The 22,186-nt window shown below is 36.0% G+C and overlaps 1 protein-coding gene across 4 annotated transcripts in view; it reads left to right on the top strand.

The window, feature by feature from the left end:
• Window positions 1–22,186, top strand: part of LOC117415588 (proton myo-inositol cotransporter-like) — an 89,636-nt gene that overhangs the window by 64,393 nt on the left and 3,057 nt on the right. For all 4 annotated transcript variants that reach the window (XR_004546436.3, XM_034026137.3, XM_034026136.3 and 1 more), the window contains exons 5-9: window positions 15,075–15,238; window positions 16,664–16,784; window positions 18,748–18,873; window positions 21,332–21,450; window positions 21,545–21,697. Coding sequence is in view for 3 of the 4 variants with exons in the window: in XM_034026137.3 (XP_033882028.1) it covers window positions 15,075–15,238; window positions 16,664–16,784; window positions 18,748–18,873; window positions 21,332–21,450; window positions 21,545–21,697 (683 nt within the window). In the remaining variant the exon portion in view is untranslated. The remainder of the gene's footprint in view (window positions 1–15,074; window positions 15,239–16,663; window positions 16,785–18,747; window positions 18,874–21,331; window positions 21,451–21,544; window positions 21,698–22,186) is intronic.

The raw sequence follows: 22,186 nt of genomic DNA, 5'->3' as shown, positions 1-22,186 counted from the left end.
ATTAAAAAATCCAGTGGTGTGGAAAGGGCTTTTGTTGAGTGTAGACAAGTAAGACATGTTCCCTGACATTAAAAATGTAGCTTTGCTATCATACATACCGATGAGCTATCTGAAACTGGTTGCTCTGTTCCATCCAAACCTGTGAAGCAGTGGTATGAAGAGCTCTTGTCCACGATGAGTCATTTAATAAACCGAGTGATGGAAACGCTTTCTGGTAGATAAACAGTTTCTAAACACATTGCTCAGTCACACTAATCTCCACCATTTGGGGTGTGTGTTTCTTCCCACTCTGTATCATTTCAGTAGTACTATTAGTATCCATAAACTCTCTTACTGCCTGTTCTAGAGCTCAGATCTGTCACTCATTTTCCCCCATTTTTTTTTTTGTGAAATCTTGAAGGGCAATAATGGGGAATGCTATGATAGCTCAGCTCAACTCACTTGGGTGAGGCTTGCCTTTAAAAACAAATTGTTGCAATGTGGACACTGCAATCAACCAGAGGCATATTATTGCATTGTGGGGGAACGTGTAAATAAAATATGATCTGAAAATGTAGATTTTTTTTTATATATAAATTTATATTGTGATCTCAACTACAATTTCAAATGCTGAGATACTGAGGCAAATAATTGTTTTTTGTACATTCATACATACTGTATGGCATTCATCTTTACCTATACCATAATACGATATACCATTTTGTGTTAAATACTGTAAGGAATATAGCATGACAGGGTGCGTCCTGGAATGCCATATTGGTTTTAAAGCATATAACACTTGGTTAGACTTGTCAAACAAGTTCAGTTTAAATTGCATCGTGTGACATTAAGAGGCTCAGGTTGTAGTAAAATAGCTGCTAAACAATTAGGAGCTAATCCGTACTGTTTTCATACATTGGTTTGAAGAATATTTATATTCGGTTCTAGTATGACACTTTGTTTAGGCTTTGTAAAGCACATCATTGATTTGAGGCAAGAGCCTGTTCTCTGTGTCTGTGTGCCTCAGAATTCAGATTGCCTCATTAGTGAAATAGGTCACTTCTCTTGGGAGAAGTGCTCTAGACTTACACTGTGTCTTTGTTCTCTTGTATTTGGTGGAAACAGGAAAAACTTGCTTCATTCAAATATACATCATGTCATTATTTCTTTAACTAATGAAGGGAAGTTGAAATTTAGATTTGGGTTATTTATTTGAGGGATTCTATCGACAGTCAAGCTTCTTAATGCGATGTTTCATAAGGAGTAGCCTACAAACCTGAACTGTCAACAGTCCCTTGCTTGAAGCAATTCTTGAATCCAGTGCATGGAGAACTGCTTGACAGTCACTCGAGTCATTTGTTCAATCTAGTGCTTAATAGGAAGGTACAGATTACATTTTTACACCTTTGAAGTGTTCACTGAATTATTCAGGGATATATCTATTGGTTTCACAGGATTTGTAAGTCGTGCTAGTGAAGATGAACGTAATACTGGATGTTCCTGCAAAATCGAGTAGGCATCTAGATACAGTATAGCAGTGTACTGTCAAAACACCAATCTGAATGCCCCCAACACAGGCAGAAATTAAAAGATGCATGTCCAAAAACCAGAAGCAACAGGGAAACTATCCATTTCTGGTTTCAGCATTAAGAGTTAGTAGAACAGCTGCAGCAGACAAGCAAAGACTTCAATAAGCTTGTGAACCTTCTGTCAATATGGAGACATGTCTGCATCATAAAACCCATTGGCAGACTGTCAAGTGACAATGTCAACTGTTTTCTTCTACTTGCTGACTGGCCAGGCTGTTATATCCTGCTAGCGGGATCCCAAGGGCATTAAGATTCATTAGGATTCTTGGTTCTCCGTGGTTGTAACATTTTGATGTCCCCATCTTCAGCTGCTTTTAAATGACAAACATTTCTGCCTTAGGAAAAGCCAATTAATTACAAATGCGTCTTGATATGCACAATATCTGAAAAGCAATATAGGTATTGTATTCACTGTAGTATGCACTTTCTGTTTAAATACAGTACTTAGTTATTTTATGTTTTTAATTAAAACTCAATATTTAATTCAATATTTATTATACTTAACTGTGTAACAATTCTTCACTTATTCACAATTATGAATATGTGCAAGGCCTTCCTGTTTTTTGTGTGTTCTTTGCTGTTTGAGGACTGCATAGTGAAAAGGAAAAAAAATAGAAATGTTTAAACATTGTTTTTAGGCTTAGTGTGACACATCTGCAAAAGAAGTATACAAGTCACAGCTTCTGAATGTGCTCTAAAATTCCTCAGATCAGATACAAGGGTGTGGCGTCTAGTTCTGCCCTTGCTTACAACCAATCGGATTTCACTTGAATGTTCAAGAAATGCACCCGGACGAACACCATAAAACATTGCCTTCAATCTAGATCAATATTTGTCGAGTCCATATGTTGATTAGAGCCTAAAAGTAAGACTGTCTTATAAGAATTTAATTGTAAGAAATTCTGAGACATCCAGCTTCTAATATCGGTTAGACATTTGAAAAGGACATTGATAGCTGTTGTGTCATTTGGTTTAATAGATATAGTGTCATCAGCATAGCTGTGGAAATTCACCCCATGTTTACGAATAACCTCCCCGAGAGGCAGCATGTATAAAGAAAATAACATGGGACCAAGAATGGAGCCCTGCAGAACACCACATGTAATATTAACTAGTTCAGATGTAGATTCTCCTAAGGCAACAAAACACTGTCTATTCATTAAATAGGATATGAACCAGTTTAGGACACTACCAGAAAGGCCCACCCATTCCCTAAGATGATTAATTAAAATCTTGTGATCCACAGTATCAAAAGCAGCACTCAGATCTAAAAGGATCAGTACAGATAAACACTTAAAATCTGTACTTATACGTAGATCATTTACCACTTTGACAAGTGCAGTCTCAGTGCTATGGTTAGCACGAAATCCTGATTGAAATTTCTCGAAGATGTTATTTCCAAGGAAACTATTAGTTTGTTTAAAAATGACTTTCAAGTACCTTTGCTAAAAAAGGAAGGTTTGAAATAGGTCTAACATTACTTAGAACTGAACTATCCAGATTTGATTTCTTAAGTAAAGGTTTCACTAAAGCGGTTTTTAAAGAAGAAGGAAACCTTCCTGATGACAATGAGCTATTACCTATATCAAGGACATCATTGGACAGCTTACTAAACACCTCCTTCAAGAGACTGGTTGGTATAGGATCCAAAAGACACGTAGAAGATTTAATGTGCATAACTATTTTATTTAAGTCTTGTAAGTTAATCAGAGAAAAATAATGTAATTCTGTTTTGATTGTTTTTGGTGGCACACAGAGCTCAAAATCATTTTGTGGAATTTGATCCTTAATACTAAGTATTTTTCCATCAAAATAATTACGGAATTACAATGCAATATTCACAATGCAATATTCAGGTGAAGGAGATGGGTTTACTAATCTATCAATAGTTGAGAAAAGGACTAGCATTTTTCTTAATGTATCTTAATATCATAATGTATTTGTAATTTTGTATCTCTCCATTTACGCTCTGCTTTGGGACAATCTTTTTATTTGATGTATATCATTATTCATCCACAGTGTCCTACGTTTTACAGAGACTGTTTTAATTTGTACTGGAGCCACAGTATCAAGAGCAGTTTTTAGTTGATGGTTGTATCTGTCAACTAACTCATCAGTTGATCGAGAACTTGTTGAGATGGGTGGACATAGACTAACTACTTCAGAAAACTTTTGAACAACTGCAGGATTTATAATGCGCCTTTTAACAGAACTCACTACAGTCTTTTTACATTGAGGCAATATAGCCTCAAATGAAATTAGGAAATGATCTGATAATGCAGGGTCGATTAGTTGGGGACATGATAATTTCTAGTCCTTGAGATATGACTAAATCTAAAGTATGACCGTGGTTATGTGTAGGCCCTGTTACATGCTGAGTAAACTCAAAAGAATCTAATAGACTTAAAAAGTCCATAGCTGTCGAATCAGATAGCATATCGGTGTCAAATTAAAATCTCCAAGTATAAGAATCCTATCATATTTAGTGGAAATTAGACAGGAATTCTGAAAATTCTGGTAAGAAAGATTGTCTTGGTTTAGGTGGACGATAGATATTTACCATAAGTACAGGGAGTCGACTATCAAGTATGAAAGATAAAGATACAAAGGGTAAAAATTCCCCCAAACTGTTCTGTTTACAATTGTAGATATCAAGGAAAATGCTAGCTAGTCCACCTCCTCGAGAGGTGTAATATAGGAATGGGGAAAGGATCAAACTATAGTATTCATACCAGTATGATCCTCCTCTAAATAAAACAATCATAATAAGAATTTCAGTTACATGCATCACGCAGGTACAAATGTGCGTTTGACAATGGACAGATGCCTCCGTATACCCACACTTTCTGATATCACCGTGTAACAAATGTTTTATTTTTTTTGGTTCCTGGGTAGTAAGTGTTATTTCCTAATTGCTTATGCTTCAAAAGTATAGAAAATGGCTATTATTCCCCACAAACTTTGCTTTTGTGACCAGGACAGTGATATTTTGAAATTTACCTGTTTTCCAGAACATTCCAGATAGATTCAGTGCTGAGTAAACTTGGAGTAACTTCTAGAACTTTCCAGTAATATAAATAGTAGTATAAATACAGGGGCCTTAAGCCCACCAGTTCAGTTTAGTTCCAGCTGCCTAAGTGGATACATATCTGCATTTTTCTGAGATGGCATCAAGAGGCTGCAAGCATCCAGCAGACGCATTTTGCTTTGTCTGCGGCCAATTTATCAAGACAAGAGCGAAAAAGTACTCAGTGGAAGCATCTGCTAAGATGTGTGAGGCCTACAAGGCATATTTCGGCATGCCTGTCGGGGATCAAGGCAAACCCTGGGCACCTCATTTCACCTGCGAGCACTGCACAAAAACTCTGGAAGGTAAGATGGACAATTGTTGCTCGGAATTTTATGTTATAAAATTTGTTAATTTTTAAAATTGTAAAAGTTTTTAATTTTAAAATGTTTTACAATTTTCAATGTTATTGAAAAAATATATCATATATGAAAAATGTTGCGAGAGGTCTACGGCTGGGAGGTCATAGGAGACTTCAAAATGGTGGCATTCCTGATGGGTTTCCAAGGCGGTTTTACCAAGTTTCCCTGCTATCTTTGCCTTTGGGACAGCAGGGACACCAAGGCGCACTACTACAGGCGGGACTGGCCACAGCGGACCGAGTTCTCTGTGGGGAGGAACAACGTCAAGTGGGAGCCACTGGTGGACCCCCGGAAGGTGCTGATGCCACCACTGCACATCAAATTGGGCCTTATGAAACAATTTGTCAGAGCTCTAGATAAGGAGTCAGCAGCCTTCAAGTACCTTCAACACTTCTTCCCTAAGCTGTCTGAGGCAAAGGTCAAAGCCGGTGTCTTCGTCGGACCACAGATAAAGATCCTGGAGTGCAATGGATTCCCCAAGAAGCTCACTAGTAAGGAGAAAGCGGCTTGGAACAGCTTTGTCGCAGTGGTTCAGAGCTTCCTGGGCAATCACAAGGCTGAAAACTATGTGGAGCTGGTTGAGACTCTGTTGAAGAACTACGGCACAGTGGGCTGTAGGATGTCCCTCAAAGTCCATATCCTTGATGCTCATCTTGATAAATTCAAGGAGAACATGGGAGTGTACTCGGAGGAGCAAGGTGAGAGCTTCCACCAGGATATACTGGACTTTGAACGCCGCTACCAAGGACAGTATAACGAGAACATGATGGGAGACTACATTTGGGGGCTGATTCGTGAAAGTGATTTACAGTATAATCGTAAATCTCGAAAAACTACTCACTTCTAAATCTACATTTGCCCGTTTTCTCATTGGAAATAGGTAAATTTCAAAATATCACTGTCCTGGTCACAAAAGCAAAGTTTGTGGGGAATAATAGCCATTTTCTATACTTTTGAGGCATAAGCAATTAGGAAATAACACTTACTACCCAGGAACAAAAATTGTGTTACATAGTGTATTCAGTGACAAATGCCCTTGGCAAGATTCATGAACATATAAGAAGGCATGTAAAAATGCAAGAGTGGCATTCAGACTGTTAATTAGACAGAAGATTAAAACCAGAGGCACGATGTTGAGGGGAATTGCATAGTTTGAAATTAAAACAGTTTAGAAGCACAGGATTAAACTGTTGAAGATAGCGCAAGTGTGTTTGCCTTTTTTATAAAAAGATTGTGATGAATGCAGTAATCCTCTTCAGTGTACTTATTCTTAAACACCATGAAACTACTGATCAGCACATGACCAATTATTATTATTTTTTTTTTATTATAAAAATGCTTATATATCATTAATGTGTTTGTTTGGTAAACTGTTCTGCCTGCTGTAACAGTACCTGTGCTGGTGCCTAGAAGTAGGGATTTTATTCTGTGTTTCCCAAACACATGAGCATTCCTAATACATTCTAGTATTGATAGATCCCCACCTTGATTTATGTATTGCCACGCTTTCCCACCAACCTGGTTGCTTAGGATTCAGAACTGGCACCTTAATTGGAGGTGTTAACATTTATGATAAATGTGATGTTAACCTTCACCTGGTAGGAAGAAAAAACACACAGTAAGTTTCCCCTGACATCAGAAGAAAATGTAGAATAAATAACAGTGTAAAGGCACTGTGGAGCTTTATCATGTTTGCATTGTACCATCATGAATATATATGTTTTGCTTTACCACAGGGGTACGCAAATGGCCCTTCCAGTCCAGGTCTTTGTTACAATCCTTTCCTTAATTATTAAATGGAATCAATTAAACTCCTGACCAGGTCTTAAAGCACTTAATCATTTAATTACAGCTATTATAGAATGGCATTCCAGGACTAAAGATGCATGTTCATTTTTACTATTATGATATGTGGGTGCTGCAGAAACCTTTCAAAGGGGCTCTGAGAGCAATGTGATTCATAAAAACACCCACTGAATGTTAAATGCTATTTAGACCAATAGTTTACATGTATGTTTAAATCCCATAGTTCTGATGTGTTTCTCCTTCGGAAATTGCCAACTTCATTTTAGAAGATATTTCAGAAAATTGGTGTGTTAATTTACTGTGGTAATAAAATAAAAGATCTGTTCAAACAAAAGCACAGGACAAAGTTGTATAACACATCATTAATCAAGGCTGTTGGTGTGTTTCATTTTCAGCCTGTGAAAGATTATTTGTTTTGAGGTTCTTTGTGGCATTCTTCATATAAGTGTCTAGCCATGTAGTTTTTGCTAAGTACAAAACAAACTAATAACAAACCCCTTTTCTTTGGCATACAGACAGGCTTCTGTAATAAAAATGTGAAAGATTAACATATTGTTTTTCATTTACAGATACTGTACTGTATATCAATATGATAAATTATTTGCAATGAAGAATGGATGTTAAATCAATAAACGGGTTCTGTTTTATGCAGGAGTCACTGTGATCTGCATAGTTTTAATTCTGTTTAGGGTGAAATTGGTTCCCAGTTTAACAACAATTGTTTGCCCGACTATGAACTGTTTGTTCTGGACTCACAAAAAGGTTTCACCCGATGAGACATGGACCAGCATTAAAGTAAAGCCTCTTAATGTCACATGATGCAATTTAAACTGAACTTTTAAAACATACTCAAGATTAAAGTACCTTAAGTAAATGTCAGCTTTAGGTCTAAGGAACATATTATAACCTCCAGACTTTCTTAATGCAACCATAAGGTATTGTCAACATTAAATGTAATACATACACTTGACTAGAGATGCACTAGATATGGGAAAAAAAACCCTCTAGTTAAACTATAGGAATTCTTGTCTATAAAATAATTTGACTTTTTAAATATGCATGGTTTACAGTGACAACCAAGATTTGTGGCGGTATAAATTTCATTTTAAAGTCACAGACAAACACAATAGTCCTGACAGTAAAACACTGTACTGTAATGTCATTTTAATTCAAAGGCCATTACACATAACACTGAAGGGCAGTTAAACTAGCACCCTCAGGAGACAATTGCTTCTCAAGTATACTGTAGTAAAATAGGATTCTGCAGCCTTGAGTAAACATAATCGTGATGATATAACAAGTTGCTTACACACGAGGACTTGTTTTGATGTATTGTCCTCAGTGATTGAGCACCATTGACATTTGTATACTGTATTTAAACTGCTGAGGCGCTTTTGCTAATTGTAATGTGACGTGGCCGAGGGCCAGTGTAAATGATCAGGCTGCAGTCTTGATTTACAGTTTAAAACTGGTGTTGGTTTTATTTTTCTTACAGTGCGGTGGGGAAACCGCTACTAAAAAACAAAATAAACCTTGCTTTCAGTTGGAGAACTAACTAAACAATACTTTGTGTGGTCGCTGTGAATACTTGCGGGAACTCGTGACATCTAGTGGTCAACCCATTACACTGCAAAGCTTTCATTCGCAACTACAGTAATCATATTGGTCCGCTTATAAGAATCAACCACTTATAAGAATCAAATCATCCGGGACAGATGTGATTCTTATAAACGGAGTGCACTGTATGTTGTTTCAAATATACTAGGATGCAGTACCATTGCTTTTCAGTTAATCATAATGAAAATATTTTAAAATAAACTGGTGAAACCCTGTACACGTAAACAGTGCTGTTGATCAATATTAAATTACACTTACTGTACACTGCTGTGTAATTAAAATGTGTTTGCAGTATTTTAGCCAAGGACATTATATTCATCAAAATTTTGGAAAATTCATGCAGAACAATCAGAGGGGCAGAGGTGGGAAAGAAGCTGTGAATTTACACATCTTAGTGTGAACAGAATTGTCAGTTAGTACAGATCCAGATTTGAGGATAGGGAATTTGACCCATTAATATCATATTTTGCAGTTTGTGAGAAGCCTGTCAGGCGCATTATGGTTGCAGTTATGCTTATGTTTATTTGTAGATATTTTTTTTGTTTGCTTCTCTGAACAAAACAAGGGGTGATACAGCAGGTACTTTATTTATTTACAGTATTTAAATTCCCCGCCACTATGGAAATATATCACATCACAAACTTCAGGTCATGCTCCCTCCAATTTATATAGTTCACATTATAGGGAAAAATACTTTTTCAACACACAAACCTGATAACAAGCACACATTCAATCAATTATATGTTGGATTTCTTAAAGCCTGCCTTTGGTTTAAGTCAGCAGCAGAAACAATGCAGTTCATACAGACATTGATTCCTATGTATTGTACGTACATTACACCACTGTCCACTGAGGGCAACGTCTGAACAGTGTAAACATTTGCTACCCAACTACATTCAGATGGAATTCACTTGATACTACAGTGTGATCAGAACAGGCACGCATACTGTTTTTTCTTGTATGGTTGTTTGGATGTTTGTTTCTATGAAAGCTTGTAACATAACATATGGACTGCTTGTCAGATTGATTTGAAAACTTGTATATGCCTTCATAATAGTGGGGGAATGAAACACACACAATTGCAGACTGTTATAGCAAAGCTAAAAATGCCCACCCATTGTCTATCAATAGATTTATGAGCATAATCATTTGCAATCACACATTGATATGGTTTGCCTACATGTGTCCCAGTACTTAAGGTAGCATTAAATACTAAAAAATGTTGTGTGCTTCCCTTGTAAAAGTGTTCCATTGCAGAGTTTCCCATAGGCATAGGTAAGCATTGTAATGCCCAGAGAGGTATGGTAAAGCATATTAAAAAACATAACAATCCATTTTAAACTGTGGTAAATGCATAGTATGACCTGTTGTAATGTTTTTTGCATCATAAACATCTTCACAGAAAGTTTCTCCCTTTTAAAAATAAATCCATCTGTCAACCTTTTTTTACTTTTGATAGAATATAAATGGGGGGAAAAAACATGGTCACTTTTGTGTCAGTAAATGTTTGCTTAAGGCAACTGACCTTACTTTCAAAGACACATACTTAAGTCTGCTATCAAAAACTGTTAAAAAGACTAGCCCTAAGGACTTTTCTGTGCATATTTGTTAGCACAAGCTGATGATATGAATGACTATGATGTTAATGGTGTGTTTGATAATGCATCTGTTACAGTATTAGAGCATTAGTGTAAATCATTTTACTGGCAGCTATTTCAGAAATGGGCTCTTTCAGCCTTCCTGCCAATGGTTTCAGTTTTTGCTGTTTCCAAACTTAATATATTTGTTTTCTCCATTCTTCTTTTTCATCAGTGTGTGTGTATCAAGTGTAGCCCCTAGCTGTTTGTTTAGCTGTGTTGCATGCACTGCTGGTGCTGCACCATGTCTTCTCCAGGAAACAGCTTTTTTCTGAAGAACAGTATAATCAGAATTTCGGTATGTCTGAGCATGTGCAGAAGTATATATACAGGTAGTGGACAAAACAATGGAAACACCTGGGTAAATGAGGGACACCAAGTATATTGAAAGCAAGGGCTTCCACACAGGTGTGGCTCATGCGTTAATTAAGCAAATAACATCCCAGCATGCTTAGGGTCATGTATAGAAATGCTGGACAGGCCTGGTTGTCTATAATTATGGCTAGCATGGCTGCAAGAGGAGACCTCAGTGACTTTGAAAGAGGGGTGATTGTTGGGGCGCGTTTGACAGGAGCGTCAGTGACCAAGACCGCTCAACCTGCTGATGTTTCACGAGCAACGGTGTCTAAGGTGATGTCAGCATGGAACTCCGAGGGAAAGATATTTTCAGCAAAGGGCAACAGTGGGCGGAAGCGTATACTCCAGGATCGTGATATCCGTGCATTAATTCGAAGTGCAAGGCAAAACAGGCGAGCAACTGCAGACCAATTGACTGCAAATTTCAACCTGGGGCAGGAGCAGCCAGTTTCATCAAAAACAGTCCGCTGAGAACTCCACAGAGCGGGATACCATAGTGCCCTATTAAGTGACTTTACATTGGTGTTTACATTTTTACATACACATACATATATACATACATACATAATTGTCTACTATGTATATATATACATATGTGTATATATGTATATATATATATGTGTACATATATATTTATATATATATATGTATATACATATATATAGTATATGTATGTATGTATGTCAGTAACATGTCTTTATAAATGTCCCAATAAATGTGGATATATACAAAAATAAGACAGTGTTGTAGATACTTTGACAAAACAGAACATAATTTAAGTTATATACGAACATTTCTGTCTAGGGTGATATTTGAAGTACATTTCTGTCCAGGATGAATGATATGTACTCTCCTTTGTAAATGGCACAACCTGAGAGATAATGTTGCACAGGACAGACAGAAGGTAGACATAGGATGTTTGCACGGATACGATCTGCATTTCACACAGGTCATGTGTGTCTTTGCTTGAAGGGCAGTAGTTGCTTCTAGCATGTTGTTTGCAAATGAGAGTTACTACAGGCAGAGATGCTCCGGCTCCTTCTGCCTGAACATTCTGGATAAGAACAATTGCTAGAGGTGCTCTACATTCTTAATCTTCTTTGATTGAGGAGTGTCAGAAACATTTAAGGTCAATAGAAACCAGTGTCAGGTTCAAATAGACCCGAAACATTAATAGGAGGGTTAGGTATTAATCTATCATAATTCTTGTTAATTATAAGAAAAAAACAAATCTGTTCTCAAAATCATTACAGATTAGGTACTTTTAAGGAAAAACATATACTCTATTACTGCTGAAGATAATTAAAAATTATCTGTTTATACCAGCATAAAGTAATTGTTTTTCTGTTAAGGGAAAAAAAAGGCCAGTCATTCCAAGCTGTAGTAAAGCTGACCCCTAGCTGAAGGCCTAGTTAACTGCAGCCAGATAAGATTTATTTTCTTGGAATTGTTTTTTGTGTTTCTATTAAACAGTTTTCAATGACGGCAACACTGAAGAGAATCTGTTTATCCAGCAAAAATTGTACCGGTTGTTTCTTTATTTGAATATGCTTATGCATAGATTGCTGTGTTGAAGGCTACTGTAGGAGAGAGAGCTTGATTATCTGATGCAGTGTTGACCTTTCAGGTATCTAGTTAAAGGGAAATAGGAAATAGAATTTGCATCTGAAAATCATTAGACCTAGGACATGCACAACGGTCATTGCAGCTCAAGTGGACCCCAGGGGTTACTTGATCTTTTACGCCAGTGACTTAGATCAGGTCATGTTATTTATAACGTAATGTGGCATGAGTTAAAAGCCCTTTTTTTGCACGCACACCACACCTGCCATGTTACTGTTTTCTAAATCACTTTTGTATGCATCATCAACCACAAATGAAGGATACAACTCCCAAAAATGTGGTCCGCTTAAGCTGGAATCACAAGGATTTATTTGGTCATTACCTTGGACATAATGTGTGCAAAATATGCACACATATGGTAAGTTAATAAGACATAATGTAATCTGCGTGAAAACCCAATTCCAGTAAAAGGATAGATGACTTCTCAAGTACACAGTACATTTTGTATCCCACAGTTTTAATGTGATCACTAGCTTGCCGTTTAGTGCAAGTTGGTGTCCAGAGCCAGGGAATGAATAATTGTGTGTTTTTGTCCAAAAATAACTGCAGGGTTTCAGAATTTGGACCCCTTCCCAGTGTGAGCTATGATGTTATTTCAGTCCTGCTCGGGAATGTCTGTCCTCTGTTCTGGACCCAGTTTTTTTTTTTTTTTTGGCCTGTTAACCCATTCTCTGCTGCATGTTTGAATTAAGTATTACTCATAGACATTTGTAATACTGAACAATAATTTACTGTGTAGATTTACAGCAAAAGCAACCTGTTAACCTGTGTCATGCAAAGGTCCTTCATGATCACACAATACTGTAGTAGGGTTTCCACCTTTGCATTTATTCTTAACCGGACATTTTTTTTTTTTTGACTAATTTAGTGTGGAAACTAGTTCTATTCATACAACAAGCTACCTCATTGAACAACGTTTTTCTGACAGCTATAGACACTTATGCGTTGAGAAATGTTTTATTCAAATACATCTTCATAAATGTAATTTATAAATATATTAAAGTTGACAAACTATTACAGAACCAGCAAGCTTGCTACACAACGCAGGCACCACCTCTTTCTCTGTTTGGCTGCAAGCAACATCTATCTTTACAGCGATTTGCTGAAAATAATTGAATGGCAGTATGTATTAAATTATGTACATATCAAAGCTGAAATTGTGCTGCTCATTGTGGTTACGTCAATTTGTCCAGTTCTTTTGGTGTTTTAGCAACAGCAATTGATAATTAAAAGCACAGCAATCCATCACAAATTTGCACCAGCTGGTGGTGGCCTTTTGGCAACATTGGCACTGAGTGTTAACAGGTTATGCATGTCCGGTTTTCAGTGTACTAGAAAACCAGACATCAAGTTTAAAAACCGGACTGTCTGGTCTAAAACTGGACAGTTGGTAACCCTAGGAGCAACCATATTTACTGCTTTGTGTTTACTGCTCTTATATTTAAAAAGTGAACTTGTATGTATATTCGAGGGACCATGTCCTAAACTTTGTAATGTGATCTGTTTCTGCATTAGCAGAGTAATTATAAAGAAGTAAAATACCTGCTATGTGGCACAGTGGTGTTTATTTGTATTTAGAATCAGATCACCAAACAAACAAAATCTATAGACAAATATAACTGTAACCATAAGTGCACCTGACAAATTTGCCACAAGAGAGTGGAAAAACTTGCAGTAAAAAAAGAAAAAATGACCATCACAGAGCTGTCTTTGTGTAGAAGTACAGGAATATGGTGGATGGTTCAAAGTTGTTGTTTTTTTATTGATAATGAATGAGAGGTGTATGCTTTATTTGCATGTACAGCCTTCTGTTTTAGTTTGAAGGATGCCATTTTACTACCCTCATCCTCAAAGTGGGCACGCCTCATTCTGTGCATTCCATTCCATTGTCGCATTTGAAATGGTAGGAGGTTAGATAAAATGAGAACATCAGCTGCAGGTTCAACTGGTTTCTATCAGCTTTAGAGAGTAACATTACACAACCTGGTGGCATTTTTATAGAACTAAATTACTCTCCCCAAATAGAGGAGAACTCAGACATTTTGTTTGGTGATTGCTCTGTCCAAATCTGATGGGGTCCTTATCACATGCAGAGCTTTTTGTATGATTGAAAAACAACACCATCAGACAATACTTCCAGAATGAAGGTGAGGTTGATCTTGAAGATCAATGATTTCCCCAACAAGACATTCCATTAGAGAAGGAAGGAAATAAGCCTAAAATGGAAAACAAACAATCCAATGAATTTTATGTCAGATAACATTGAACCTGATTGTGGGACACGGGGCTGCTGTAGTAAAAAAAAAAAAAAATCTTCTTGGTAAATCATGTTGGATATTGATGTTAACAATGTTTTTCTTTATCCTACTTCAAATATAAAAGTTGGCGAGATAACATGCTGCTATCGCAATGAAAACCTGTAAGTTGAAAATTGCCATACTATAGGAGTATATTGTTGCACTCTAATGAGTTCAGACACAATTAGAGCCAAAGCCAAGAACAGCATGACCTGATATTCACTTCACTGTGTAATGAGCAGCCAGTGCAAGGCCTTTATATGAGTAGTCATCTACTCAGGGGCTTAAACTGAAAATACCCATCCCTGTATTTGTCTCAGAAATGTCTAATTACCTGCCAGTGTAAACTCTGCACATCTTTTTTGTCCATGCTATCTAAACAAATGTGGTTAACCCACCTAACTGACCAGGTTAACATTATTTAGCAACTGCAGGACAAAGCATAGAAATACACTGTGACCCTTTTAGTTGTATGCTATATTCAGTATGTAGATTTTCTCTTTCTTCACAGAGTTCTCAATGCAGTTATCATGCTGAGGTATTTATTTGATTATGGAAGGCTTTATGAGCTAATTTTGACATGTGGCATTTTAATTAACCAATTTGACTCTATTACAAATATATTGATCATATGTATATGACTGTTACACTTTTCTGTCTGGTGTGTTCAATGAGTAAGAAGACTGCTCTCAGTTCATACATGATATGCGTATGTTCATTGTGTTTTATTTCTTTTGCAGGTACTACAGTGCTACCATCCTGCAGATGTCAGGGGTTAAAGATGATAAAATGGCAATCTGGCTAGCAGCAGTAACAGCGTTCACAAACTTCACTTTCACTCTGCTTGGTGTTTGGTTGGTGGAAAAAGTGGGCCGCAGAAAACTGTCCCTTGGCAGTATAGCAGGTAGGGAATCTTTATGCCTTGAAGGCACTGATCATAGAACAATACGTTGCTATGTGTATTTTGAGATACATTGCCCTGTCTGCACTTTAATAATAATAATGTATTTTGTATTAAAAGTAAGCCATTTAAAAAAAAAAAAAAAAAATCATGCCAAAGAAATATGTGTTTATTATTTTAAATGAATGTTAAGCATGGAATACCTTAAAAGGGAAGCATCTTAATAGAATCATGGTTGTTATACTGTCTCAGTATCTGTTGGAGGTCAGTGTACAGTATATTAGAATTTAGTAGATGGCTTGGATTCTATATTACTGCTACTGTTAGAGAATATTGAAAAAAGTGGTAAGGCAGAAGGTGTAAGTGAACTCTAGTTTGTCAAAAAAAAAAAAAAAAAACATGACAGTATGTTCTAGACAAAATCTGATTAAGAGCCTTCGATCTGTATCCGAGGGGTCTCTGGTGTTTTCTGTACTAGCTGGTTGACAGGCACAAAAAACATGCCCTTTATCTCTGATGTTTTAAAATAAAAAAAAAAATGATATTTTGAGATCTGAATGCTTATGCATAACATGTGCAATGGAATACAAATATATTTGATGCAATATTTATTTGGTCATAAGAGAAATAATAATAATAATAATAATAATAATAATAATAATAATAATAATAATAATAATAATAATAATAATAATACACTCTTTTGAAAGGAGAAAGCACTGGTAATGTGATAACATGCCAAACAGATTCCTCTGTATAGTATTGTGAAAGATATAAGAATAGATGGCCACTTATGATACATAGCAATGTGGGCAGGGTCATGATGAGTTCAGTCAGCAGCAGGGGCTGGTTTAGCATACAGTTTCGTTCTGAAATGAGTACTCCAGGCCTTGAAGAGCAGGTTAATCATTCTAGATTATTGCAGTGAAAATTACCATGGAAACTATAGAGCATGCCTTGTAAAACTCTCGTCTAGAGGACGTGAACACCACCAGAACAATAAACCTATGAAAATGCATTTGTACTCTACAACCAAGTAGCCAAGGAATTAACAAAGCAATATTGAATTCAATCCCCATTGTACATCATTTAAATGTTTGTATAATATGGAAGGTTAAATAATTTATGGCAGGTTATATTCTAAAATGGTGTGCTTTATCTTTGTTTTGTTCAATACATTTCATCATCAATAACCCAGCAGTTCCACTTGTATGGCATCCATTAGTATTGTAATACAGTATGTACAGGCTACCATGTACAGAATCATCCCTGCCATATAAATGCAGTATCATATTATATATGTTAATTGTTAAGTGATACAATATTTATCCATTTGGTGTAATTTAGGTGGAAAACAACACAGTTTACACAGCCATGTCCAACATATGCATTAAAAAAGGAATCCTTGTTTTCTGGTATGTCTTCCAGGTACAGCTCTGAGCCTGTTTGTTCTAGCCGTTGGGTTTTTGGTGTCTGCCCAACACTCCCCGCCCATCACCCTCCATCCAGCAGACCCCTCAACTCCCAATAACACCTGTACAACATACGGGTAGGAATTACAATCTAGCTTCCTCTGAATTAGCTGTGCACAACCCATTTAATGTGCTGGTAACAACGTTCTGATTTGTTATTTTGAGTATCTCCATTAGAATTAGATTTACTGTAACTACAGGTGTGCATACATGATAAAACGGGCTAGGTTACAAAGCTCTTTACTGTAGATCAGTGGTTCTCAAACTTTTTTGTCCGCGGACCACCTGAATTTTTTTTTATCTCGGCGGACCACACAATAACAGTATTGGTGACTGAAAAATAAACACATAAAAGAAATCACTGTAATACTAAGAATAACCGTAGACTTAACTTTCTTGGTTTTAATACGATGGGTGGGCCTGTTTCTGTGAGCAAAGTTATTTTAAAATTGGAGTTTTAAAGAATGTTTCTAGATTACTTTTCATTAACACAAATTTACCGAGGGGGAAAAAATTGACTTTTATTTTTAAATTGATAATTACAGCAGAAATTGATTTATGTGAAGTAATAATCTGTGAAGTTACAATACATACATGAGGTACCAGCACAGTTGGAGCTGCGAATGTCGAGCTATAATCTTTATTTATAAAACGAAATGTTTGCATGATGCACATTGATTGGCTGTTGTGGATTTTTTTACCATGCAAAATAGTACAGTTCAATTAATAAATTATCAATACACAACATATAAAACTCAGAATAAATATACACATTGTTTTTAAAAATGAGTGACATTCCTTTCATCACATTTGATCTTTTCGGAGGCATATGCTTCAGTGCATAATTTGGCTGGTCAAGAGTAGCCTACTCAGTTTTGTTATGTTAGCCTCCGTGCTGATCTCAATCGCTCCGTAAACAGTGCTGACATAAACCGCAATCATAGCCTGAGTGTTAGTGACCAAGCATTTAAAAATGCCAATCATGTATTTTTCTATTAGCTTCTCCAGATCAGCGGTAGTAATGCGTGGATAGTGAACTTTCTTTTCCTCCTTTTCTGTATCTTTTAATTATCAACAAAAATACATGATTGGCATTTTTAAATACTTGGTCACTAACAAGGATAACATTGCAGGTTATGTCAGCTCTGTTTACAGAGCGATTGAGACCAGCACGGAGGCTTCATTCATTTGAATTAATTACAATAAGTGGAACTCCAGTTTAATGTTTACAAAAAATATACTACTTCGCTTCGCGCATCCAACCCAACTACAGCCGTATGTTAATGCAACACAACGCACGCCCTGTCGTGTGTTACTGTACAAGCTACACTTGAGCGCAATACACGAAAAATCTCTAATAACAAATACATTTTAGACAATCCAACACTATATATGATGGAGAGTTTAGACATTTAATTTATTTGGAGATATTCTCCATGTATGCATTGTCTTCCTGCATCTGTAGCTGAGTTTTTAAGGTCTCGAAAGGAGCCAGCGGACCACCAGTGGTCTGTGGACCACAGATTGAGAACCACTGCTCTAGATCGTAAGCAGTACAGTTAGCACAGAAAGTTAAAAAAAAAAAAAACGCTCAATAAAGTTACCAACCACAAATAAACAACTGAAATATTATTGGCTTTGGTTCATTTAGGTGTTTGTTGTAAGTTGTTTGTTTTTTGTTTTGGAATTTACAGTTCCAAAAAACAAAGTCACGTTCAGGTTTTTTTTGTTTTTTTTCCCCCTTTTCAGAAATTCTGCTCATACAATTTGGAGTCAAAAAAGCTTTACAATCTTGACCACTCTGTATTTTTATTAAATGCAAGTACTGTTTCTATAACGTACTGAAATAGTCTCTAATGGGTGCCACTTACAATTGATGTAAAACCAAAGCTAAAAAGTCTGTTTACCTGAGTTTATTGTATTATCATACATAATAAATACACTCAGATACAATATTCTACTCATTTGATTCTGTAATCAAAAAACAAAAATGTTAGCTGTCTTGTATTTAGTTTTAGATTGTAATATTTTGGTCCTCAGATTCTGCAGTGACTGTATGCTGAATCCAGACTGTGGGTTCTGCTACCTGCTGAATGGCTCCTCTGTAGTTGACTCTTCCTGTGATCATGTCAATAAGGCATCTACAGGAGAAGCCGCCTGGGGCAGGTATGAAAAAAGCCAAGCAGCTGTGCGATTAAATCCATTGAAGGTCTTTTTAAAGATTGACTTCTATTTAAACATCCATACAACTTACTCTACACATCTTAGTTTGAGAAGTAGGCAGCTAAGGTAAACATGAACAGTATTGTATTTGAGTAATATGCAGTCAAACCTGATTATAAATATCTATACTGGTCATATTTTATACTGGATATAATTTAATTGGTTTCTAATTGACTTCTGTTTATGTTATTGGGTATTTTGTACTGTACTTAGTTTTTTAACCTCTGTTAAGCATGCAGAATACCATAGTTATTTATAATGTATGCATCTTCTTGTTCTGTGTGTGTGTATATATATATGAAAGACGCTATATAAAAATAAAGATATTATTATTATTATTATTATTATTATTATTCCCTCCAGTAAGGCATACAACAACACCACTATTGTATGTATCTGATTTATAATTGCCGAATTTTTTTTTGTTTGTTTGTTTGTTTTTTGCATTACATAGCTCTCATTTACAGTTTATATTCTATATTTTTAAAATAACAAAACAGGCAAAAAGTAACAATAAATCCCATCAGGACTTATTGTACTTCTTATACTTATTATAATAGGGACCCTGTTCCTTACATTTGATATTTTACTTGGTACTTGGTTTGTCATTTTTTTTTTTTTTTTTTGTTTTTTCCGTCTGAGTAACAGTTTGAAATCCAAGTCCTGCTGTATATCTTGGTCTCTTTATGAATCAAGGCCTATAGCAACTCAATTATTGAGGGCAGTAACCTACACTGGAATTAATCAGCACAGGCTGCACACTGTCATGGCTTTCGTTGAAAAGCTCTTAGATAGCTGTGTGATAAACTGTAAAACAAGACAGGACAAGCATGCAGGTCTCTTCCAGATAATTTGGAAGAAATTGCTTGTGCCTCATATGTAAGTGCTGATGTGCCTCTATTGGTGCACAAGCCAATGTTTTGTAACCTTCCATGGATAACAAAAGTTACCATTTCTAAAATAAGGATTAAACAGTGAGGTCAATTTCAATGTATTCTACTTGTATCATGTATATGCTTTACAGTACAAGAAAATCTGAAAAGTCAACCTGTTTTGCAATATCTTGTATTTTCCCATAAGACATGTTATGGGGACAGTGCATGGTATCGTAAAAAAAATGAATGTACCATGCCTAAAGAGTTTCTTGTGTCCTAAAAATGCAGTTGTGCACAAAATTAGTTTTGAGCTCTGTGACTTTGATGTCAGATCTCATTTTGTCAGTAGAGCCTTGTGAGAATAAGATGGAAAGGAGTCAAACTTTGTCCTTGTTTGAAGCCGGTTTGCTGTGGTATAATGGTGATTAGAAGAGGCAGAGGCCAATATTCACACTGGCAGCCTTTATTTTGTCGACATTGGGATAAAGCCCACTGTATCTTTGCTTCTTTATCTACCTGTTCTGTTCTGGCTCTTGTAGTACTCGTTAGGCTCACAGTTTTTATAAAGCAGGTCTTTTTTTTTTTTTTTTTAACTTGCAAGTATATCAACATAACTACAAGCAAAAAAGCCCATTCTCTTTTTCTTAGCCAAGAGATCTCACACCTTGGATGAAGTGGCAGGTTTATCGCTGTTTAAACAAGCACTAATGTGTGTAGAACCTTTTAACTCAGATATACTGTATTGCCTTCAACCTAATTTGTCATAACAAGGAAAGAAGGAGATCTTTGCACAGGAGCTGCTTGCTTGTATCACTCAGATGCTGCCAGAATCCCCAGGGAGGCTGCTGTCTTTGAATTTGGTTTCTAGTCGTACTCCTGAAAGACACATTCACTGAACTTTCACAAAACATGTTTTTTAAATGTTGATATTTGCTGTAATTACTGCTTGAGCTGTTGCTCATAACCCTATGTTGCATTATGAAGCCGGACAGCTAAAATGATCTGTTTTATACACACTAGAAATAAACAATAAAAAACCTTCTGAATAAGTGTAGTCCAGCCCCTTAAAGCTGTTGTTTCTTATGCCTGCTCACAATATATTCATGTAATTTCCTGACATGTCAAATAACATTTATTATTTCTGATTTTAGTGTATTGTAATTCTCAGCTTTCTATTGCAGCATTATTTGTTGCTTCTTCTCTGTGACATTTACCATATTGCCATCAATTATTTTTAGGTTCAGTTTCTAGTTTATTTTAACCGCAGTTGTCTTTTTATCTCACGTTTCAGTTGACTGTCTTTTGATTGATCTTTGTCAAACAATGTATGAGAGAGGGAGAGAGAGAGAGAGAGACCTGTTGTTTAAGATACCACTATAAGTTTTACCTTAAAGCATACTTTACAGCAGAGCAAGCTGTTGACTCGACAAATACAAATGTAGACCAAATATTGTATTCATTGACATGGTGGAAGTTATAATGTTCTTCCAGAAAATGTATTATTTTATTGTTTTTTTTTTCTCTAGGTGTTCAAACGAAACAGCTATGGCAGATGGAACATTTTGGGCTTACAATTACTGTCCCACTTCCTACTCTTGGACCGTACTTATGGGTCTTGTTATGTATCTTATATTTTTTGCACCAGGTGAGATTCTTATAGAGATTCTTATCATGCAACATTTCTTTTACTAATAAACAGTAAAAAAAATATATATAATATTGTTTTTGTCTGTTTTCAGGAATGGGAACTATGCCTTGGACAGTTAATTCTGAGATATACCCACTTTGGGCCAGAAGTACAGGGAATGCCTGTTCATCAGGAGTTAACTGGATGTTCAATGTTCTGGTTTCATTGACATTCCTCCATGTGACTGAGTACCTGACCTATTATGGTACATTTTGTAATATCACATTCACTAGTGGAAACTTGTCTGAATTAAGTGCGAGACATCCATCCTCTTTCTTGACCATTGCCTTACCATTGGTTTTCAAATTTATATATATATATATATATATATATATATATATATATATATATATATATAATATCAAAAGTAAATGCAGTAACATCAGATAAATGCACATGCCTTTCATATCTGGATGCCTAACTTCAAAACAAGTAAAATGTGTATGGTGATCTTACCTGAAGTTCTTAGTTAACAGTATCAACAGAGACACAAAATAAGTTTGAAGCATTCTCAAACCCTGTTTCCCTCTGCAATTACTTACACGTTTCATTATCCTGATTATTTTAAAAACATTTTTCTGTTGATTTTACAAAGTACAATAAATAGGGTTTACAGCAATCAAAACAGAATAACTAAAATCTACTAGTATTTTATGTATTTATTTTAACAGTGGATTTTTATACCAGTCAGAAA

This window comes from Acipenser ruthenus, chromosome 7, assembly GCF_902713425.1.
Source record: "Acipenser ruthenus chromosome 7, fAciRut3.2 maternal haplotype, whole genome shotgun sequence".
Taxonomy (NCBI): Eukaryota; Metazoa; Chordata; class Actinopteri; order Acipenseriformes; family Acipenseridae; genus Acipenser; species Acipenser ruthenus.
Note: the sequence above shows the minus strand (reverse complement) of the source record. Positions and strands in the feature narration are given on the sequence as shown.